General features: G+C 49.4%; 1 protein-coding gene across 2 annotated transcripts in view; it reads right to left on the bottom strand.

Annotated features, from left to right (window-relative positions):
- The window catches only part of SH3PXD2B (SH3 and PX domains 2B), a 102,284-nt gene that overhangs the window by 22,714 nt on the left and 63,758 nt on the right, over positions 1 to 15,812 (bottom strand). For both annotated transcript variants that reach the window (XM_021701250.2, XR_002480954.2), the window contains exons 6-8: positions 15,121 to 15,146; positions 6,933 to 7,067; positions 1,920 to 2,024 (exon numbers count right to left, since the gene is read on the bottom strand). In XM_021701250.2, the coding sequence (XP_021556925.1) occupies positions 1,920 to 2,024; positions 6,933 to 7,067; positions 15,121 to 15,146 (266 nt within the window). The remainder of the gene's footprint in view (positions 1 to 1,919; positions 2,025 to 6,932; positions 7,068 to 15,120; positions 15,147 to 15,812) is intronic.

Below are 15,812 nucleotides of genomic sequence, written 5' to 3'. Positions count from 1 at the left end.
TTGACATGGCTTTCTTTCCCTCATAATGTGTCTGATGACAGAAACAGGTCACTGGCTCAGCATTAGAGAGGCCCCAGGCATTATTTTTTAACCTGGGAAACTTTAGAGCCCCAGGCTGAGAAAGACTGCCCAGACCTACATGCCAACACACACAGGGTACAGACTAGGTCAGTTCCTCACATGCAACAGGCACGGGCAGTCCCCGAGCAGGAAGGCGCATGCAGATGCAGGGACCCAGCTCCAAACACCGACCAGGGAAGAAACCCCCAAGGTAGGCACCTTGACGCCAGCTGATGGCATACAAGTCCCCCAGAGTCCGGCGGCGGCCCACGGGCCGGGGCAAAGACCAGTACCTCCACGAGACTGGACAGGCAGCATGTGGAGGTGAAGGGCAGAAGGCAGAGGTGAGGAGAAGGCACTTCCAGTGTCTGGAGGCAAAGGGGACACCAAGCACGTGTTCCCATTTAGGAGTAATTATTTCTGAGCCTATGCCAAGCCCCAGGTGTCTTAAAAGGACCAAGTTCTTGAGTACTAACCTTGGACTTGGGTGCAGAGGCCACCATGGACATAATTCTATTCCTAGCATGACTTACAAAGAGGCACTAAGGGAAGCCCTGTGTCAGGGCGAAGAAAAATGTACAGACTCAGGAAAATGTGGTATCTCTCCTATCTTCTAGCTGTGTGACCCCAGGCAGGTGTCTCTACCTCTCTGAGCCTGTCTCCTTATCTGTAAAATGGGGTTAATCATCAATCCCATTACAGAGGAATGCCCGTAATGGTCATCATTAACTGTCGAAGGGAGCTACAGTTTCAATGCAGTATATCACAACCCCTGAATCTGAGTTGATTCTTTTAGTTGGCCCAGCCCCTAGTGCCTGGAGGGCCCCACAAAACTGAGCAACCCAACAGACGTTTTACTCTGAGGGGTGCTGGCCCTAATAACGCTAAATGCAAAGCCACATACACATTTGTTTGTTAACTTTTGAGCACAGAAATATCCCCTTTCTTCTCACCCTCTTTCCTGATAAACACAGAAATGGTTTTGTGCTTTCCCCCAAACAGTCAGCTAAAAGCCCCAGATGTTCAACCCGGGATAACGCACAGCTGTATATTAACTGTTCCTGGTTATTTATTGTTTCAGCTTCTTTGGCAAATGCTTTGCATATGGAATCTCATTTAATTAAGAAAAAAAAATCCCATGATATAGACATCATCATTTCCACTGTTAGAGGAGGGGGCTAAGTAGGGAGAGGTTAAGCTGCTGGCCCGACTCAGCCCGTAAGGGTGCAGCTGATTCACATTCAGGTCTGTCTGGCTCTCAAAACCTTCTGTTTATTAGCTAAGATGAACTTGTCCTCTGGTTTCAGGAATGCTCCTAGTGGGGAAATCGGGAGTCAGTTGGGTGGTAGTATTTCTGGCTTTGCAGGAACTACCCTTTGGGACACCTGGCGGGTACGTTCTCCTAGAAACGGAAGTGTGTGTGTGTAAGTGGAGAGGGTCCCCCCGTAATCCTGATGCCCGGGTCACTGAGAAAGCACAGAAAGCTTATAGAAAGCTTCAGCTGTCTTGCAAATGAGCTGGTAGGAGCCCCAGCATCCTGGCCACCAGTATAGTTCAAGGAAAAAATAGTGAGGTGCAGACGGTGATCAGCCTGGGGCCCTCCTCGGGTCCCATGGAGGTGTTAGGGCCCCAGCTCTGGCCAGGCTCACCTGGGTTGGCTTCCAAAAGCCCCTAAGAAAGGGCAGGCTTGTTGTCAGCCCCAACCCCATGGCCTGGCTTCATGTCCTGAGCCAGTGAGCCAATGAGACTTGGGGGCAGAGGCTGAAGAGCAGGGACGGGCTGGGTAAGGAGGTCCCTACATGGGTGATGGGACCAGCACAGGTCTCTCCGGCAAGCGCAAGGCTCCAGCTCCTTCCTACCTTCTTCGGGCTGTAGGGAAAACTCATCCTGCATACCGTCCTGCCCTTCCAGGCAGGTTGCGGGGACCCAGCCTTGCTCTTCGGCAGTGCTGACGAACCACCAACCTGGGAAAATGAGAGTGCAGACTGAGGTTAGTTGGGTTAGGGGTGAAGTCTGGGGGTCGGAATATAGTAACACGTTCAGCCACTACATAAGTCAACGCTCAGGGTAGGGCGAGGAAGTCGCCATTTTATTGTGGAACACAGCTCCCCGTGTTAACTGCTCAGGGCAGCCTAACAAGAAACCCACTCCTGAGTCTGGGACAGGGGACAGAAAGGTCATCCTGAATGACGACAGTAAAGAACGTAGCTATCTGCACTAAGGTATGCAAGGCACTAGCCATTTTACTTGCACTATTTTGTCTGATTTTCACATTATCATCCCCATGGCACAGATGAGGAAACCTAGGCTCTAAGAAGTGAGTAGACTTGTCCAAGTTCACACGGCTTAGGCAAGAGCTGCTAGGTGCAGCCAGGGCTGTCTGATGCTGAAGCCACTGTTCTAATGACTTGGCCGAGACACTGATTGTGCATTTGCTCATGTCAGGGTCAATCCGGCTGCAGTGTAACTGCCTGAGAGGCCTCTCACCCAGACCCACAGGCCCTCCTTCTTTAGAGAAAGAGCTCGTACCCTGTGGTGGACAGAATCATGACTCGCCAAAGATGTCCGTGTCCTAATCCTCGGAACCTGTGAATATGGTAAATTACGTGGCACAGAGGAATTCAGGTTGCAGGCTGGGACTAAGGTCGCAAAGCAGCCAAACTAAAATAGGGGGCAATCTGGGATGATCTGGGTGGGCCCCATGTAATTATAGGGAGGGCAGAATAAGTCGGGGGAGACGCGTCTGCGGAGGAGACAAGAAAGGGGCAGCACAGCTCTGAAGATGGAGGCAGGGACCATGAGCCAAGGAATGGGGTGGCCTCTAGACACTGGAAAAGGCAAAGAAGCGATCCTCTCCAGAAGCTGCAGATGGGAACTCAGCCTTGCCAACTCCTTGATTTTAGCCTAGTGGGCCCCATTTTGGACTTCTGACCTACAGAACTGTAGGATAATTATGTTGTTTGAAGCCACTAAGTTTGTGGTAATTGGGCACAACGGCAATGGTAAATTAACACATGGCCCAACTGGCCCTGCAGAATATAAATGGAAAAACAGGATCTGGGGGCACCTGGGTGGCTCAATTGGTTGAGCATCCGACTCTTGGTTTTGGCTCAGGTTATGATCTCAGGGTCCTGGGATGGAGCCCCACGCTGGGCTCCACACTCAGTGGGGAGTCTGCTTGGGATTCTCTCTCTCTTTCTCCCTCTGCCCCTCCCCCGGCTCACACGCGTGCTCTCTCTCTCTCAAATAAATAAGTAAATCTTAAAAAAAAAAAAAAAAAGGAAAAAAAAAAACAGGATTTGTTCCCCAAGGTCACACAGCTCCAAGCCCTGGACACCCCGAAAAAGAAGAGAAGGAAGGGGCAGACTACTGAGCAGCCTTCCTGGTCTTACAGGGAGGCCTTTGCTTTTGACCTCCCTGAAGTGGAAGTCAGCTGCTTTAATCAACTGGACACTCCTTTTAAAATATAAATTTTGGGAGGGCGCCTGGGTGGCTCAGTGGGTTAAGCATCTGATTCTTGGTTTTGGCTTAGGTCATGATCTCAGGGTGGTGGGATCGAGCCCTGCATTGGGCTCCACGCTTGGCAGGGAGTCTGCTTGGACTTTCTCTCTCCCTCTCCCTCTGCTCCCCCCAACTCTCTCAATAAATCAACAAATCTTAAAAAAAATAAAAAACAAAATACAAGTTTTTGTGGCTGGGAACTGTGTGCATGTGTGTGAGTGAGTGAACGGGGTGGACAAATCCAGAAACTAGAAGGTATGTCATATGTCTTCCTAAGAACTCCTATTTGTAGGCGTTTGTGTGGGGGTTAAGCAAACTGTCACAACAGAACAACAATGACAGCAATGTGCGCCAGACTGGGTCAGCGCTTCACATCTGCTTCTGACAGGCTGGATCCTCACACTAGTCCTGCAGTGGCATGTGACTGCCCCATTCTCCAGATGAGGAAGCCGAGGCTCAGAGGGAGGTCACAAGGAAAGCGCCAGAGCCAGGATTCAAACCTAGGTGGTCCTAGCCTCAAAGTCTCAGCTCTCAACCATCTGCCCTAATCCCTCCTTGTTGCTAGGGGGAGAGTAAATTGTCATGGCCAGTTTGGAGGCAGGTCATTTGGCAGGATCTTTTTTTTTTTTTTTTTTAAAGATTTTATTTATTTATTTGAGAGAGAGAGAATGAGAGACAGAGAGCAGGAGAGGGAGGAGGGTCAGAGGGAGGAGAAGCAGACTCCCCGCCAAGCAGGGATCCCGACGCGGGACTCGATCCCGGGACTCCAGGATCATGACCTGAGCCGAAGGCAGACGCTTAACCATCTGAGCCACCCAGGCGCCCTTGGCAGGATCTTAAAATTCAAAATCTGTGTACGTATGTTTCTGTACTATGTCTCGTATCTAACCTAAAGAAACACTCACCAGTGTGCACGCATACACTGTTCATGCGAGAGAAAAACACGGTTTATTCAGATCAAATAGTATGTAGATATTGAAGGAATAAGAAGAGCTAAATGTTGACTAGAAAGCAGGTTGCAGATCAAAATGATCAAAATGTAACAGAATGATACCACTGGGGTTAAAAAAACTACAAAATTATATCAACACACACAAAATATAGTGTGTGCATATGGTTCTACATCTACACATGGGCACACATGTGCAGACATGTAGACATACAGACCACATACAAACACACATGTGTATACATGCATATGCATGAAGACACACACATACATATATGTGTATGTGTTTATACAATTATCAAGAAGGATTCATAGTAAACTGATAGAAGGTCTATCTGGGGTTTGGAAAGCGGACTAAGGTTGAATGAAGCCAGTGGAAAGGACAGATTTTAACTTTATCATTAATGTTTTAAGAAGAATGTGTCCACGTATTACTTGGGTCAGTAAAATATAATTAAAAATAAATGTTGCCAGTTTGTTGGCCACTGGAAGATGTGACCTTCTGTGGGCCCCATTTCCTCCACTGCCTCTGGACATACCAGGCTTCTCCTCAGCAACCCCATCCTAGCTCCTACTCTTCTCCCAGCAACGTGTTCTTCCCGACTTCAGGCACACAGGCTGCTGGGGGGGGCGGGTAGGGGCTGCCTTCCTTAGTCCCTGCGGGGCATCCTAGCCACATCCATAATCTGCATATACTCATTCCCAATAATTAGATCATCTGTATATACTCATTCCCAGGAATTAGAGAGTCACCTGGCCTCGGAGCCAGCTGGAACTGTTTGGACTTCCAGCTCTGTAACTTGTCAGTGAGATCCTGGGTGAGTAAGCACAGTACTTGGAGTCTTGTTTCTTCAGCTGTGATGCGGGATGGCAGTTGCTGTATTAATTAAAGAATTTGGTTGGCTAATGCTGATCTCATGACTAATGGTAACATGATCCAGATGCTGCTGCAAACATAGTCTTTCCTCTCTATTTGTTGGCCCATAACTAGCTACTGGGGTGTCACAGACATTGGCCTGCTAATGATATTATTAGGCAATGTCACATTTTAGGCACAACGAAGCCAGTGGGTTTATGCCACTTCTTCCTGGAGAGAATCTGCTCATCGCTACTCCTTGCTCTTTGCCTTCAGTGGTGCCAGTGGTTGCTCTGTGGCTAAGGAAGGCAAGAGGAAAGGAAACCCACATTCCTGAGGACCTACTGTGTGCTGGGCCTAGGTGTAGGCACACGCTAGGTAGCATCTCATTTGATCCTTGTAACAGTTCTTTGAAGTAGAAGCTTTCTCTATTTTCTATTTTTTTAAAGATTTTATTTATTTATTTCACAGAGAGAGAGACAGAGAGAACAGGAAAACAAGCAGGGGGAGTGGGTGAGGGAGAAGCAGGCTTCCCGCCGAGCAGGGAGCCCGATGTGGGGCTCGATCCCAGGACTCTGGGATCATGACCTGAGCCGAAGGCAGATGCTTAATGACTGAGCCACCCAGGCGCGCCCTCTATTTTTTTTCTTTTCTTTTATTTATTTATTCCTAAGAGACAGAGAGAGAGAGAGAGAGAGAGGGGCAGAGGGAGAAGCAGGCTCCCCGCTGAGCAGGGAGCCCGATGCGGGACTTGATCCCAGGACTCTGGGATCATGACCTGAGCCAAAGGCAGATGCTTAACCATCTGAGCCACCCAAGTGCCCTATTTTTTTTCTTTTAAAGATTTATTTATTTATTTTTGAGGGAGGGGGGTGGAGGGGTGGAGGTAGAGGGAGAAGCAGACTCTGGGCTGGTCGTGAAGCCTGACACAGGGCTTGATCCTACGACCCCCCGAGATCGTTATCTGAGCCAAAACCAAGAGTCGGACACTCAACCGACTGCGCCACCCAGGTGCCCTGAAGCTTTTTCTATTTTGCATATGAGAGAATGGATGGCCAGAGAGAAGCAGCAAGCTGGACTGCTGTGAAATGCAGAGTTCAGATGGAAACTCAGGCTAAGTGTCTGATCATACCACCTTCTGTCCCAGACCTGGCCAGTGTACATGACCAGGGCTCCTTGTGATGACAGGTGATGTGTCCATCCCATCAGAGCCCACAGCTGATGGAGCCTTCACGAAGACTCCTGTGGTAACCAAAGGCAAATTTCCAGTGGGATGCTGGACTCATGTCTCCAAGTGCTTTGCAACCAGAAGACACATTCATGAAAAGCGACCCTCAGAATAAATCAATAACAACTGATCCAACAGGATGCTGGTGAGTTGTGACCAAGTGGGATATTTGAGCCCTGTGATCAAACAGGGGTAGCTTTCTAAGAGGGTGTCAGCTAGATCTGTGGAAACTGCCCAGCTCAGGTCAGCCACTGCAGTTTCTGTGTTTCCAAATATCTCCTGTCCCAGGGGCTTGGTGACAGTGTAGGGCAGGGAGGGAGGTGGCTTGGTTCCTCTACCTGACTCGTTCTTCTCGATGATGTCCACCACCTGCCCCACGCTGAGGCTGATCTCCGAGCTCTCCTGCTTCTGGTAGTCTGCCACCACCACATACTGCTCCAGGACCATGGGGTCCACTGAGGTCAGGTCACCCCCTGTGGATATAAGACCTTATCAGATGTCACCTCTAGCCACCACCCCATACATGAAGGAGCAGGAGCCCGGGGAGTAGGGTGGGTCAGGAGAACACTTCAAAGACAGAAAGAAGCTATTATAGGATTTATCGCAAAGGTCACCTCATCTATTCATTATTTTCTTAATTTGCTCATGCAACCACCAAAATCTACCAAGTGCCTATTCAATGCAGACACTCTGTGAGCCACTGGGGATTCAGAGTTCGTCAAGATTATGGTACCTGCCCTGAAGAAGCTGACGGCCTAGTGGGAAAGTGCATTCACTCGTATCGATCTTCCCTTCCATCCATTCATCCCTCTGCCGTTACTCATCCACCCATCATCCATCCATCCATCCAAAAATCACTCATCTATGAATTCATGAAGTCACCAGTGATATTCCAGACACTCTATTAGGTGCTGGGGGGGACTAAAGTGAATGAAACAGATATGACTCCCAATCTCAAGTAACTTCATGTAGCTGGGGAGACAGACACATGAACAGATCTATATAATCCTAAGTATACAGGATAATGTAAGTATTGGTTTTTGATAGCTGCACTGCTGGAGACAACCTAGGATGCTGGACCAAGAATGATCGGGAAAGGGGATGTCACATTCAATGGGGTGGTCAGCAAGACCTCCCTAAGAAGGGGACATGAATAGGAGACATGAGAGAATGGGGAAAGAATGATGCAGGCAGACTCTCAGATAGGAAGGGGCCTGGGAGGAGGCCAGGGGGCTGAGCCCAGTGAGCGAGGAGAACAGTCCTTTATGAGGACACACAGCTAAGCATGGGTCAGAACAGGCAGGTAAGAAGTTTGGATTTTTTTTTTTAACCCTCAAGGAGAAAGCCACTAAAGGCCTTTAAGAGAGAATGACAAGTGCAGATTTACATCTTTAGAAAGATAATTCTGGCTGCCACATGGAGCGTGGATTAGAGGCTGGCAAGAAAGAAAGCAGGTGACCAGATGGAAGGTCATGGGTTTGTCAGGCAGGAGACGATGGTGGCTTTGGACCAGGGCAGTGGCAGCGGGAAGAGAAGGGCGTGGACAGGTGCTCCAGGAGAGGCTGTTTCCACAGGATGCAATGTGGACGGTGCCTTCTGGAGTTGTGAGGTCCTGGTTGAGTACTAAGACACACCTGATTAATAAAGGAAGACATCCTACAATATGGGTGATGTAAAGGGACATCTGAGTTCAGAGACTCCGAAGAGAAGGGAACAGCCCTTTGAGAGTAGCAGACTGAATGGGATGGGAGGGCAGCCTGACATTTGTGGCCACAGGGCCCTGGTTTTGTGAAAGTCCTGGTTCACAGTATTCCCTCTTATTGTTTCCATAAGCAACTGAAATATCCAGGAAATCCCACATTTCTGTGTCCAAACACACCCAGTAACGGAGTGGTGTGCAAGGGCCAGCTCACCCTTGGCAATTTTGCGCACCCCTTCCCAGCTCTATCGGGTGACGCCCTGCTGGTAGCTTGAAACTGGCCACAGCGGGAGTATTTACACCATGGATACTGGCAAATGCTACAAAGCAGGGCTCTTGATCAGAAAGCTGGTTGTGAAGTTATTCACCAGCATGCCAGGGCACCCCAGCCTCTGGCATCCAGAAGCAGAACAAAAGCCCTTTGTTAGAACCATGTGCTCTGAATCTCTGATGTGGAAAACCAGAATAGGCCATTGTAGCAGGATGAAGTGTCACCGAGTCTTGGCTCTTCCCAGCTGAGGATAACGGAGGGAAACAGGAGCCAGCGAGGGGCCCAGGGCCACCCTGGGCGCAGAAAGCATGGGAACAGAGAAAGAGAGCAGAGAAGAGAGACGGAGATGTAGACCGAAGGTTCGGGAGCAGGTCAGGAGGGAAGGAGCCTCGCATGAACGCCCATCACAGGCTACACATCATACATAAACTATGTCAACGCAACCACCCTGGAAGGCGGGTACAGCCACCCCCCTTTAATAGACAAGAAAAGAGAGGCTCCAAGACATCAAGTGACCTGCCTCGGGTCCCACAGCTGGATGGTGACAAAGCGGGACTTGAACCAGGTCCACCTGGCTCAGAGGCTCTCCGGTGTGGTGGGGGCACGGTGCGGGTAGGTGAGGAAAGAAAAGATGCTAGGGGAGGAAGGGTGGTCTGAGGCCCGTTTGCTTTCCTTCCCCATGGGTCCCCACGAGCACCCCCCGGGGCCAGTCAGGCTGGGTCTGATTTCCTTGCGTCTCTCTGGGCTATCTTCTCTCCTTTTCCAGCACCTCCCCCAAGGTCAGGCTGCAGGGCTAACTTCCTCCTGGCCTCCAGCACGACAGTGCACCCCAGCCAGCCCAGCCACTCGAGCCGTTCGGGAGTAGCCTTTGAGCAGGCTGGTTACTGCCCCCCTGCTGCCCCCATGAGATCAGAAGCTCCTGACAGCATAAGTGTCGACGGTGTCCTGAACCGCCAGGCACTGTGCCCACAGAGGTCCCATCACGTGAGGGAGCGGAGGCAGATGCTGGCTTGCTGGAGGCTCCTGGCCCCTGCGAGCTGGGGACAATGTCCCCAGGGGATGCAATAGGTAGAGACCAGCGTCTATAGCTTTCATCCCAGGATACAGCCTGCCTTAGGGATCCCAACGCCAGGAATGCAGCTACCCGTCTAATCTGGCACTCAGGTGGGCTGTCTCCAGGCAACTGTGCTTCCCTGTCTCTCAACCCGACAGAAAGAACTGGAGAGACAGGAGAAAAGCAGCCACTACACAGTCAGGTGAATTCGCAGAGATGTGCCCAGGTCTTCCCCGCACGAGGTCAGGGGGCTGGGTCAGCTGCGCTCCTGCCTGGGGGGGGTTCTCTGCTGCCACCTGGAGGCAGGTCTGGATTCTTGCTCACCCAGCCACAGGTCTGATGCGAGTGGACCTTCTTTATAGCATCCCGTCACCTGACTCCTCTCCCCTCCTCACGGAGCCGCATGCTCTGCACCAGGGTCTGAGTGAGGATTCTTTGGGATGGTGGTGGTGGGGGAACGGCATGTGTAACTGGTCTCCATCCTGCCCCTCTGGGGTGTCCTCCATACTGCAGAGTGCTCGCTCCAAAAATGCTACTCTGACCACGCTGCTCACTGCTCAGCACCTGGTATGGCTCCCCACTGCCCTCAGGTTCTCTACAACCTGGGCTCTGCTGGCCTTTACGGTCTTGTCTTTTGGCCACCTTACCCCTGGCGTACCTATAAAACTGGAAAGCGTGAAGGTGCCTTTGCATATAGGCTGTTCACTCTGCTCGGGATGCCTTCTCCTCTCCCCTGCATTCACGTGGGGACCACCTAATCTTAGCCTCCTAACTGGTCTCCTGCCCCAGCCCTGACTGCCACAATCTGGTCTTGACACAGCAGCTACAGTGATCCTTTCCAAAGCTGTGTAAGATCGTGCTCCTCAAAGGTCACGACCCTGCAATGGCTCCACCTCACTCAGGAAAAGCCCAGTGGCCTACGGGGCCCCGCCCAAGCCCTCTGGTCATTTCTTCTGCACACTCCCCAAGGTGGCACGGTTCAGGTTTCCGCTCCCGCGGCATCTCACCAACGAGATCTTCTCTGACCACCTTGCTCTGCCTCACCTAGCTTTTTTTTTTTAAGATTCACATACGTTTAATGTATATAAAGGCAAGAAAAGGAGAGTCCCGAATTCAAGAGCAATATTCTGTATAATTTATATGGTGGGGTTGAGTGCCTCACCTAGTTTTATTTCACCACAGTGTTTAAAAAAATCACAGATTCTGTGTATTTACTTGTTTCCTTGCTGTCTTTCCACTCTAGAACATAAGCCCCATGAGTGCAGGGACCCAGTCTCCTGTTTACTGTTGGATTCCCTATCCAAAGGCTCACGGGCCCATGGTCTGTTTTGGTGCAAGGGGAATTAGGAAAGATTTTTTTTTTTTAAAGTAGGCTCCACGCCCAGTGTGGAGCCCAATGTGGGGCTTGAACTCAGGACCCTGAAATTAAGAGTTGGATGCCTAACTGACTGAGCCACCCAGGCACTCCAGGAAAGCTTTTGTATTTTTAAAGGGTTGTAAAGGAGAATGAGAGGAAGAGGAAAAATTATTATTATTATTATTATTACTGACAGGGACTGTATGTGGCCTGCAAACACTGAAATATTTACTATCCGGCCCACTAGAGAAAAAGTTTGCCAACCCCTGGCCTAGAATGTGGATGGCACCTACTAGGCTCAATAAATATCTGAAGGAAAAAAAATGAATATTCTAAAACTCACCTTTAAAGGACTTCTTGCCCCAGAAATAAATTTAAATGCCTTCCTTTAGAGCACTTATAATATTTTATTTTGTTTACCATCTATTTTTTCTACCAGACTGTAAGAATACTTCTCACATCTTGTTTACCTTTGCATTCCCTAGAGGCTTAGAGCACTGTCAGGCATACAGTAGGTACTTAATAAACATTTAATCAATAACTGTGTCTGTCTTGTCCTCCCAGCACTTAGCACAGACACTCAATGGATATTTGTGGAGTGAATCGACAAAGGGAAAATTCTAGAAACTCTTCTGCTTTGCATGGCTCCAGGCCTCCTCCTAAGAGCACACAATGCTGACAGTTAAAGCAGGCACCTGTCCATCTCAGGGGCAACCAAGACGACTCCCTCTTGCCTCTAAGCAGGGACAGAGCTTTGATGGAGTCAGGGTCAAGTCTGGTTACTTGGTCCAGAAAGCTCATTGTTGCCACTCAGTCTGAACAACTGATGGTGGTACATTTGTACCACATCCAGTTTTCAGGATTCTGATCAATGGACTGATCTACTCATTTCTGCACCAACTCTCCCAACCAGGCTGCCAAGGGGGTTTGGGAGAATGAAGGGCAGTGACAGAATCAGAAAATCACGGGACTCACTGCAAACGAGACACCAATGCAGGCAATGCGGAGGTCAGGGAGCAAGGTTTAGGACTCTGGGCTGGTGCGAGCAGATCTGCTATTGAGCCCAGGGCTCGGGGCCGCACTTCCTCCAAGACTCGCTAGGGGCCACGTCTGTGTCCGACCTCTCCTTGTTCTTCTAGGACAGCAGCTTTTTACACGGAAGTTCCTGCCGTTAAGTGGTTTGGAAGAGAGTGCTTGGGGCTGCTTTCCCAGCACCAGTTCTTCTGCCTTCATTTTACCCAGAGCACTCAGTTCATGAAAACGTCATTCGTTTGACCAGGATTCTCAAACTAGGCTTCAGGCCAGTTGGGCGCTAGGTGGAGACACCTACTGGTGGACAGTGATATTGCGCCCAAGCTCTATAATGCGTAGTAATAGCAATACCTGGAAGTTGACGCAGGTAGCCAAGTACTAGGAGCTGCAAGCTTGACATCTAAGTATTCCTATGTAAGGAACGTCATTCTTGTGGTCCAGCAGGAATAAGAGAACAAACAGGTCAGCAGAGAAATCTGACAGTGGAAGGGTGATTTTAATACTGAGGAAGTGCTATAAAATATTCTCAAGAGGTACAGTGCCCAAGGTACCACAGAATTTTCTAACGGGCATGTTTTTATTCATGATGACATGTCTTGAATTTTAAAGATAACTGCATGGACTGCATTTTGTCCCTCCAAAATTCATATGCTGAAGCCTTAACGCTCATAGGATGGCATTTGGAGGTGGGCCTCTGGGAGGTAATTAGGTTCAGATGAGGTCATGAGGGTGGGGCCCCCACGATGGGGACAGTGCCCTTACTAGAAGAGACACCAGAGAGCTTGTTCTTGCTCTTTCTCTGCCATAGGAGGACACCGTGAGAAGGCAGCAGTCTAGAAGCCAGGAAGAGGGCTCTTGGCAGAACCTGATGGTGTTGGCACCTTGATCTCAGACTTCCAGGCTCCGTACTTGTGAGGAAATAAGTTTCTGTTGTTTAAGCCACTCATTCAACAGTATCTTCGTTATGGCAGCCCAAGCCAGACTAATACAGTGAGTAATGATAAAGTAGGATTTTCTTTCCAGAAATTCACTATACTGCCAGTCTTGCTGAAAGAGCCAGTAAATTAGAGGATACTGAAATAAGTAAAGGGTAGAAAAATCAAGAAGAAAGATGCTCTTTAAATAATCAGATGACCTCTTAAATTTGGCGGGAGGACTTTTTCCTGCTGGATGAGCAAAAGTTGAGCCCATATTAGCCCAAGTCTGCAGGAGCCAGCCAGCTGGCAAATTTTGGAGACAAATGAACTTTCTCCAATTCAGAGTTCTGGCACAGAAATCTCAGGGTTTGGGCTGTCAACCTTAAATCCCTTTCACAGTCAATCAAGAAGGCCAGTTCTAACACAAAGGAAGTGTTCAAAGGTCAGATAAGAAAATAAGGCTAATTCCAGCATGGGTCTTTAGCCTGAATGAAGAAAGATGCTATTTTCCATCCAGCTGAACTATAAATAAATCCATCCCCCATCACTGCAGGTGAATGATGTAACAGTCGTCACCACAAATTAGAACCTCTTCACTTCTCTAGACCAGTCCCCTCATCAAGCCTGTTCTGACCGGACACTTTGGTTTTTGCAAACCAGAGCTGTCTCTTTCCTCTTCTCCTTTAGCTGTTCCCTCCAGGAATGTCTCTGCACACTCAAAGCCAGAAACTCTGTGACCTGCCCAAGAGTGGCTATGCCTCTTCTCCTCTCTGTTCTTTTCTAAGAAACATATCATTATGCTCAGAGCTCAAGGACCATTTGCAGCTTTAACAGGATGCCATAGCCCCGGCCAGTACCTATTAAACCCGAAAGTGGAGCTGTAAACAGACTGGTTGGGAAAAGGAGGGCGTTCGTTCCAGACGCCAGACCTTGAGGGAAAGAGACCCAGCTCCTCCCCACTCTTCCTTGCTAGAATGGCCGGGGCCCTATAAAGCTGACCATAGGCCTTGTACCCAGGGAGCCGTAAAGGGACCAGAGCCATTGAATTTGGACAGGGACGCCCATGTGCTTTGAATTAATGGTAGCAGTATAAAGACAGCAGTAAACATGCAGCACTTAAAATATGCCAGGCATTGTTCTAAGTGCTTTGTACATATTACTATAAATCCTATAATAATCCGCCAAGATAGATTACTATTATTATCCCCATTTTACAGATGAGAGAACTGAGGGCCATGAGAGGAGGCATCCTTTTTCACATCCAGGATCTCTGCTTGGCCCCTCTTTCCCTACATCATTATCAATGCTCTCAATCCTCCCGGAGTCCTAGATGCATACAAGAACTTAGACTTCTGGAAGCTCTGAAGACCATGCTGGCTGTAGGTGTGGGGGTTGTGGGCAGGGGACTTTGCAGATATGGGGTGGGGGCGGATAATCCTGGGTTGCTGGAAGGAAAGGTCAGACTGTTGTGAATCTAAAGTTGTCAACCCCAGGCCTGCAAAGACTGAGTCATTCCTTTGTGCATACCCGAATCCCCACCTTCTCTTTCTCCATCATTGCTCTAGAGAGAAGAGCTGTGCCTTCCAGGGTGGAGAAGGGAGGCTGGGAAGGGAGGGCACTGATGCTCGGGAGAAGGGAGTGAGCGCCAGAGGTGCTGGAAAGGGTGGCCATTACTGCCCAGAACAGTGGCCGACTAAGGGAAGCATGGAGGCTGGGCCCCCACCTGTGCACCTCTCCTCAACCCCAGCCGCCCTTCGCTCTGTGGAAAGCTCCCGCTCACTCTTCAAGACCCAGTGTCTCTTCTTTTTTGACCCCTTCCAACACCTGGGAAGAATGCTCTCAGCTGTGAGGCACCACATTCCTCTGTCTACAGCAGAGAAGAGGTACCTAACCCCCTACATCTGGTCAGGGGGTGTCGGGCTCCCCTACTCCTCTGAGGCATTCTCAGGGAAAGATAGCAGGTCTTATCCAGTCTGTACCTTTTTGGTATAGGATGCAACAACCTCTAATTCTTTTTCTGGGAAACAGGCTGGAATATCAACCAATCAACCAAGCATCCATCCATCCATCCATCCATCCATCCATCCACCCAGTCACATGCTGTATTCCTCAGGCAGTGCCCAGGGCCTGGTGATCAGAGGTGCTCAGCAGGGGTATGTTGAACATTGAAAGAATGAAAATGCAAAATATTCTTACCAGATTTCTTTTTCCCAACATGCTCCCTGCACAGGAAAGAAGGGGGTGGGAGAGAGTAACGAGTCAGTAGGGTTACACGGTGACATGAGTTATTCCATTAGGAAACTGAGATTCTCCATCCCACAACATCTCCAGTGAATGAACACAATCAGAGGCAGCCCCGGGGACCCAGATTCTTTCAAAAAGAAAGAATTCCTCTTATTCTTCTCCCTTTGCCCTGTAAGTGCTCTAGCATCCCGGGGACCAGCATGTCTACTCTATTTGCAGAGCAGGGGGCCCTAGGGAGGGGTTGATGTGGGGGCATGCAGTATGAAAACAACCTTAGGCCCCCATGTTGCACAGGGCCTGATGCCCACCTCGGCAGGCACAGCAGAGGCCCTGCCCCACTTCTTAGGGCTGCCCTGAGCTGTACTCATGGAGCAGAAAGCTCTCGGCGGTAAGTGTAAGTGGAACGCACGAAAACGGGGTAGAAGTCTAGATATCAGTAAATAAAACACGTCTCTCTCGCTGTGACATAGAGAACACTACTGTGGGCTAGGATTCATACAGAATAAAGAGTACCGACTCCCTTGTATTTGTCAGCCACATCGGAATTTATACACACAACTGCATTACCAATACAATATTACAAATCAGGGATTACAAAATACTTATAAATAAAGCATCCCATTAGTAAAAAGGTTTCCTATATT

This window comes from Neomonachus schauinslandi, chromosome 7 (assembly GCF_002201575.2).
Source record: "Neomonachus schauinslandi chromosome 7, ASM220157v2, whole genome shotgun sequence".
In the NCBI taxonomy this organism is placed as follows: domain Eukaryota; kingdom Metazoa; phylum Chordata; class Mammalia; order Carnivora; family Phocidae; genus Neomonachus; species Neomonachus schauinslandi.
This window is presented reverse-complemented; position numbering and strand designations above follow the sequence as displayed.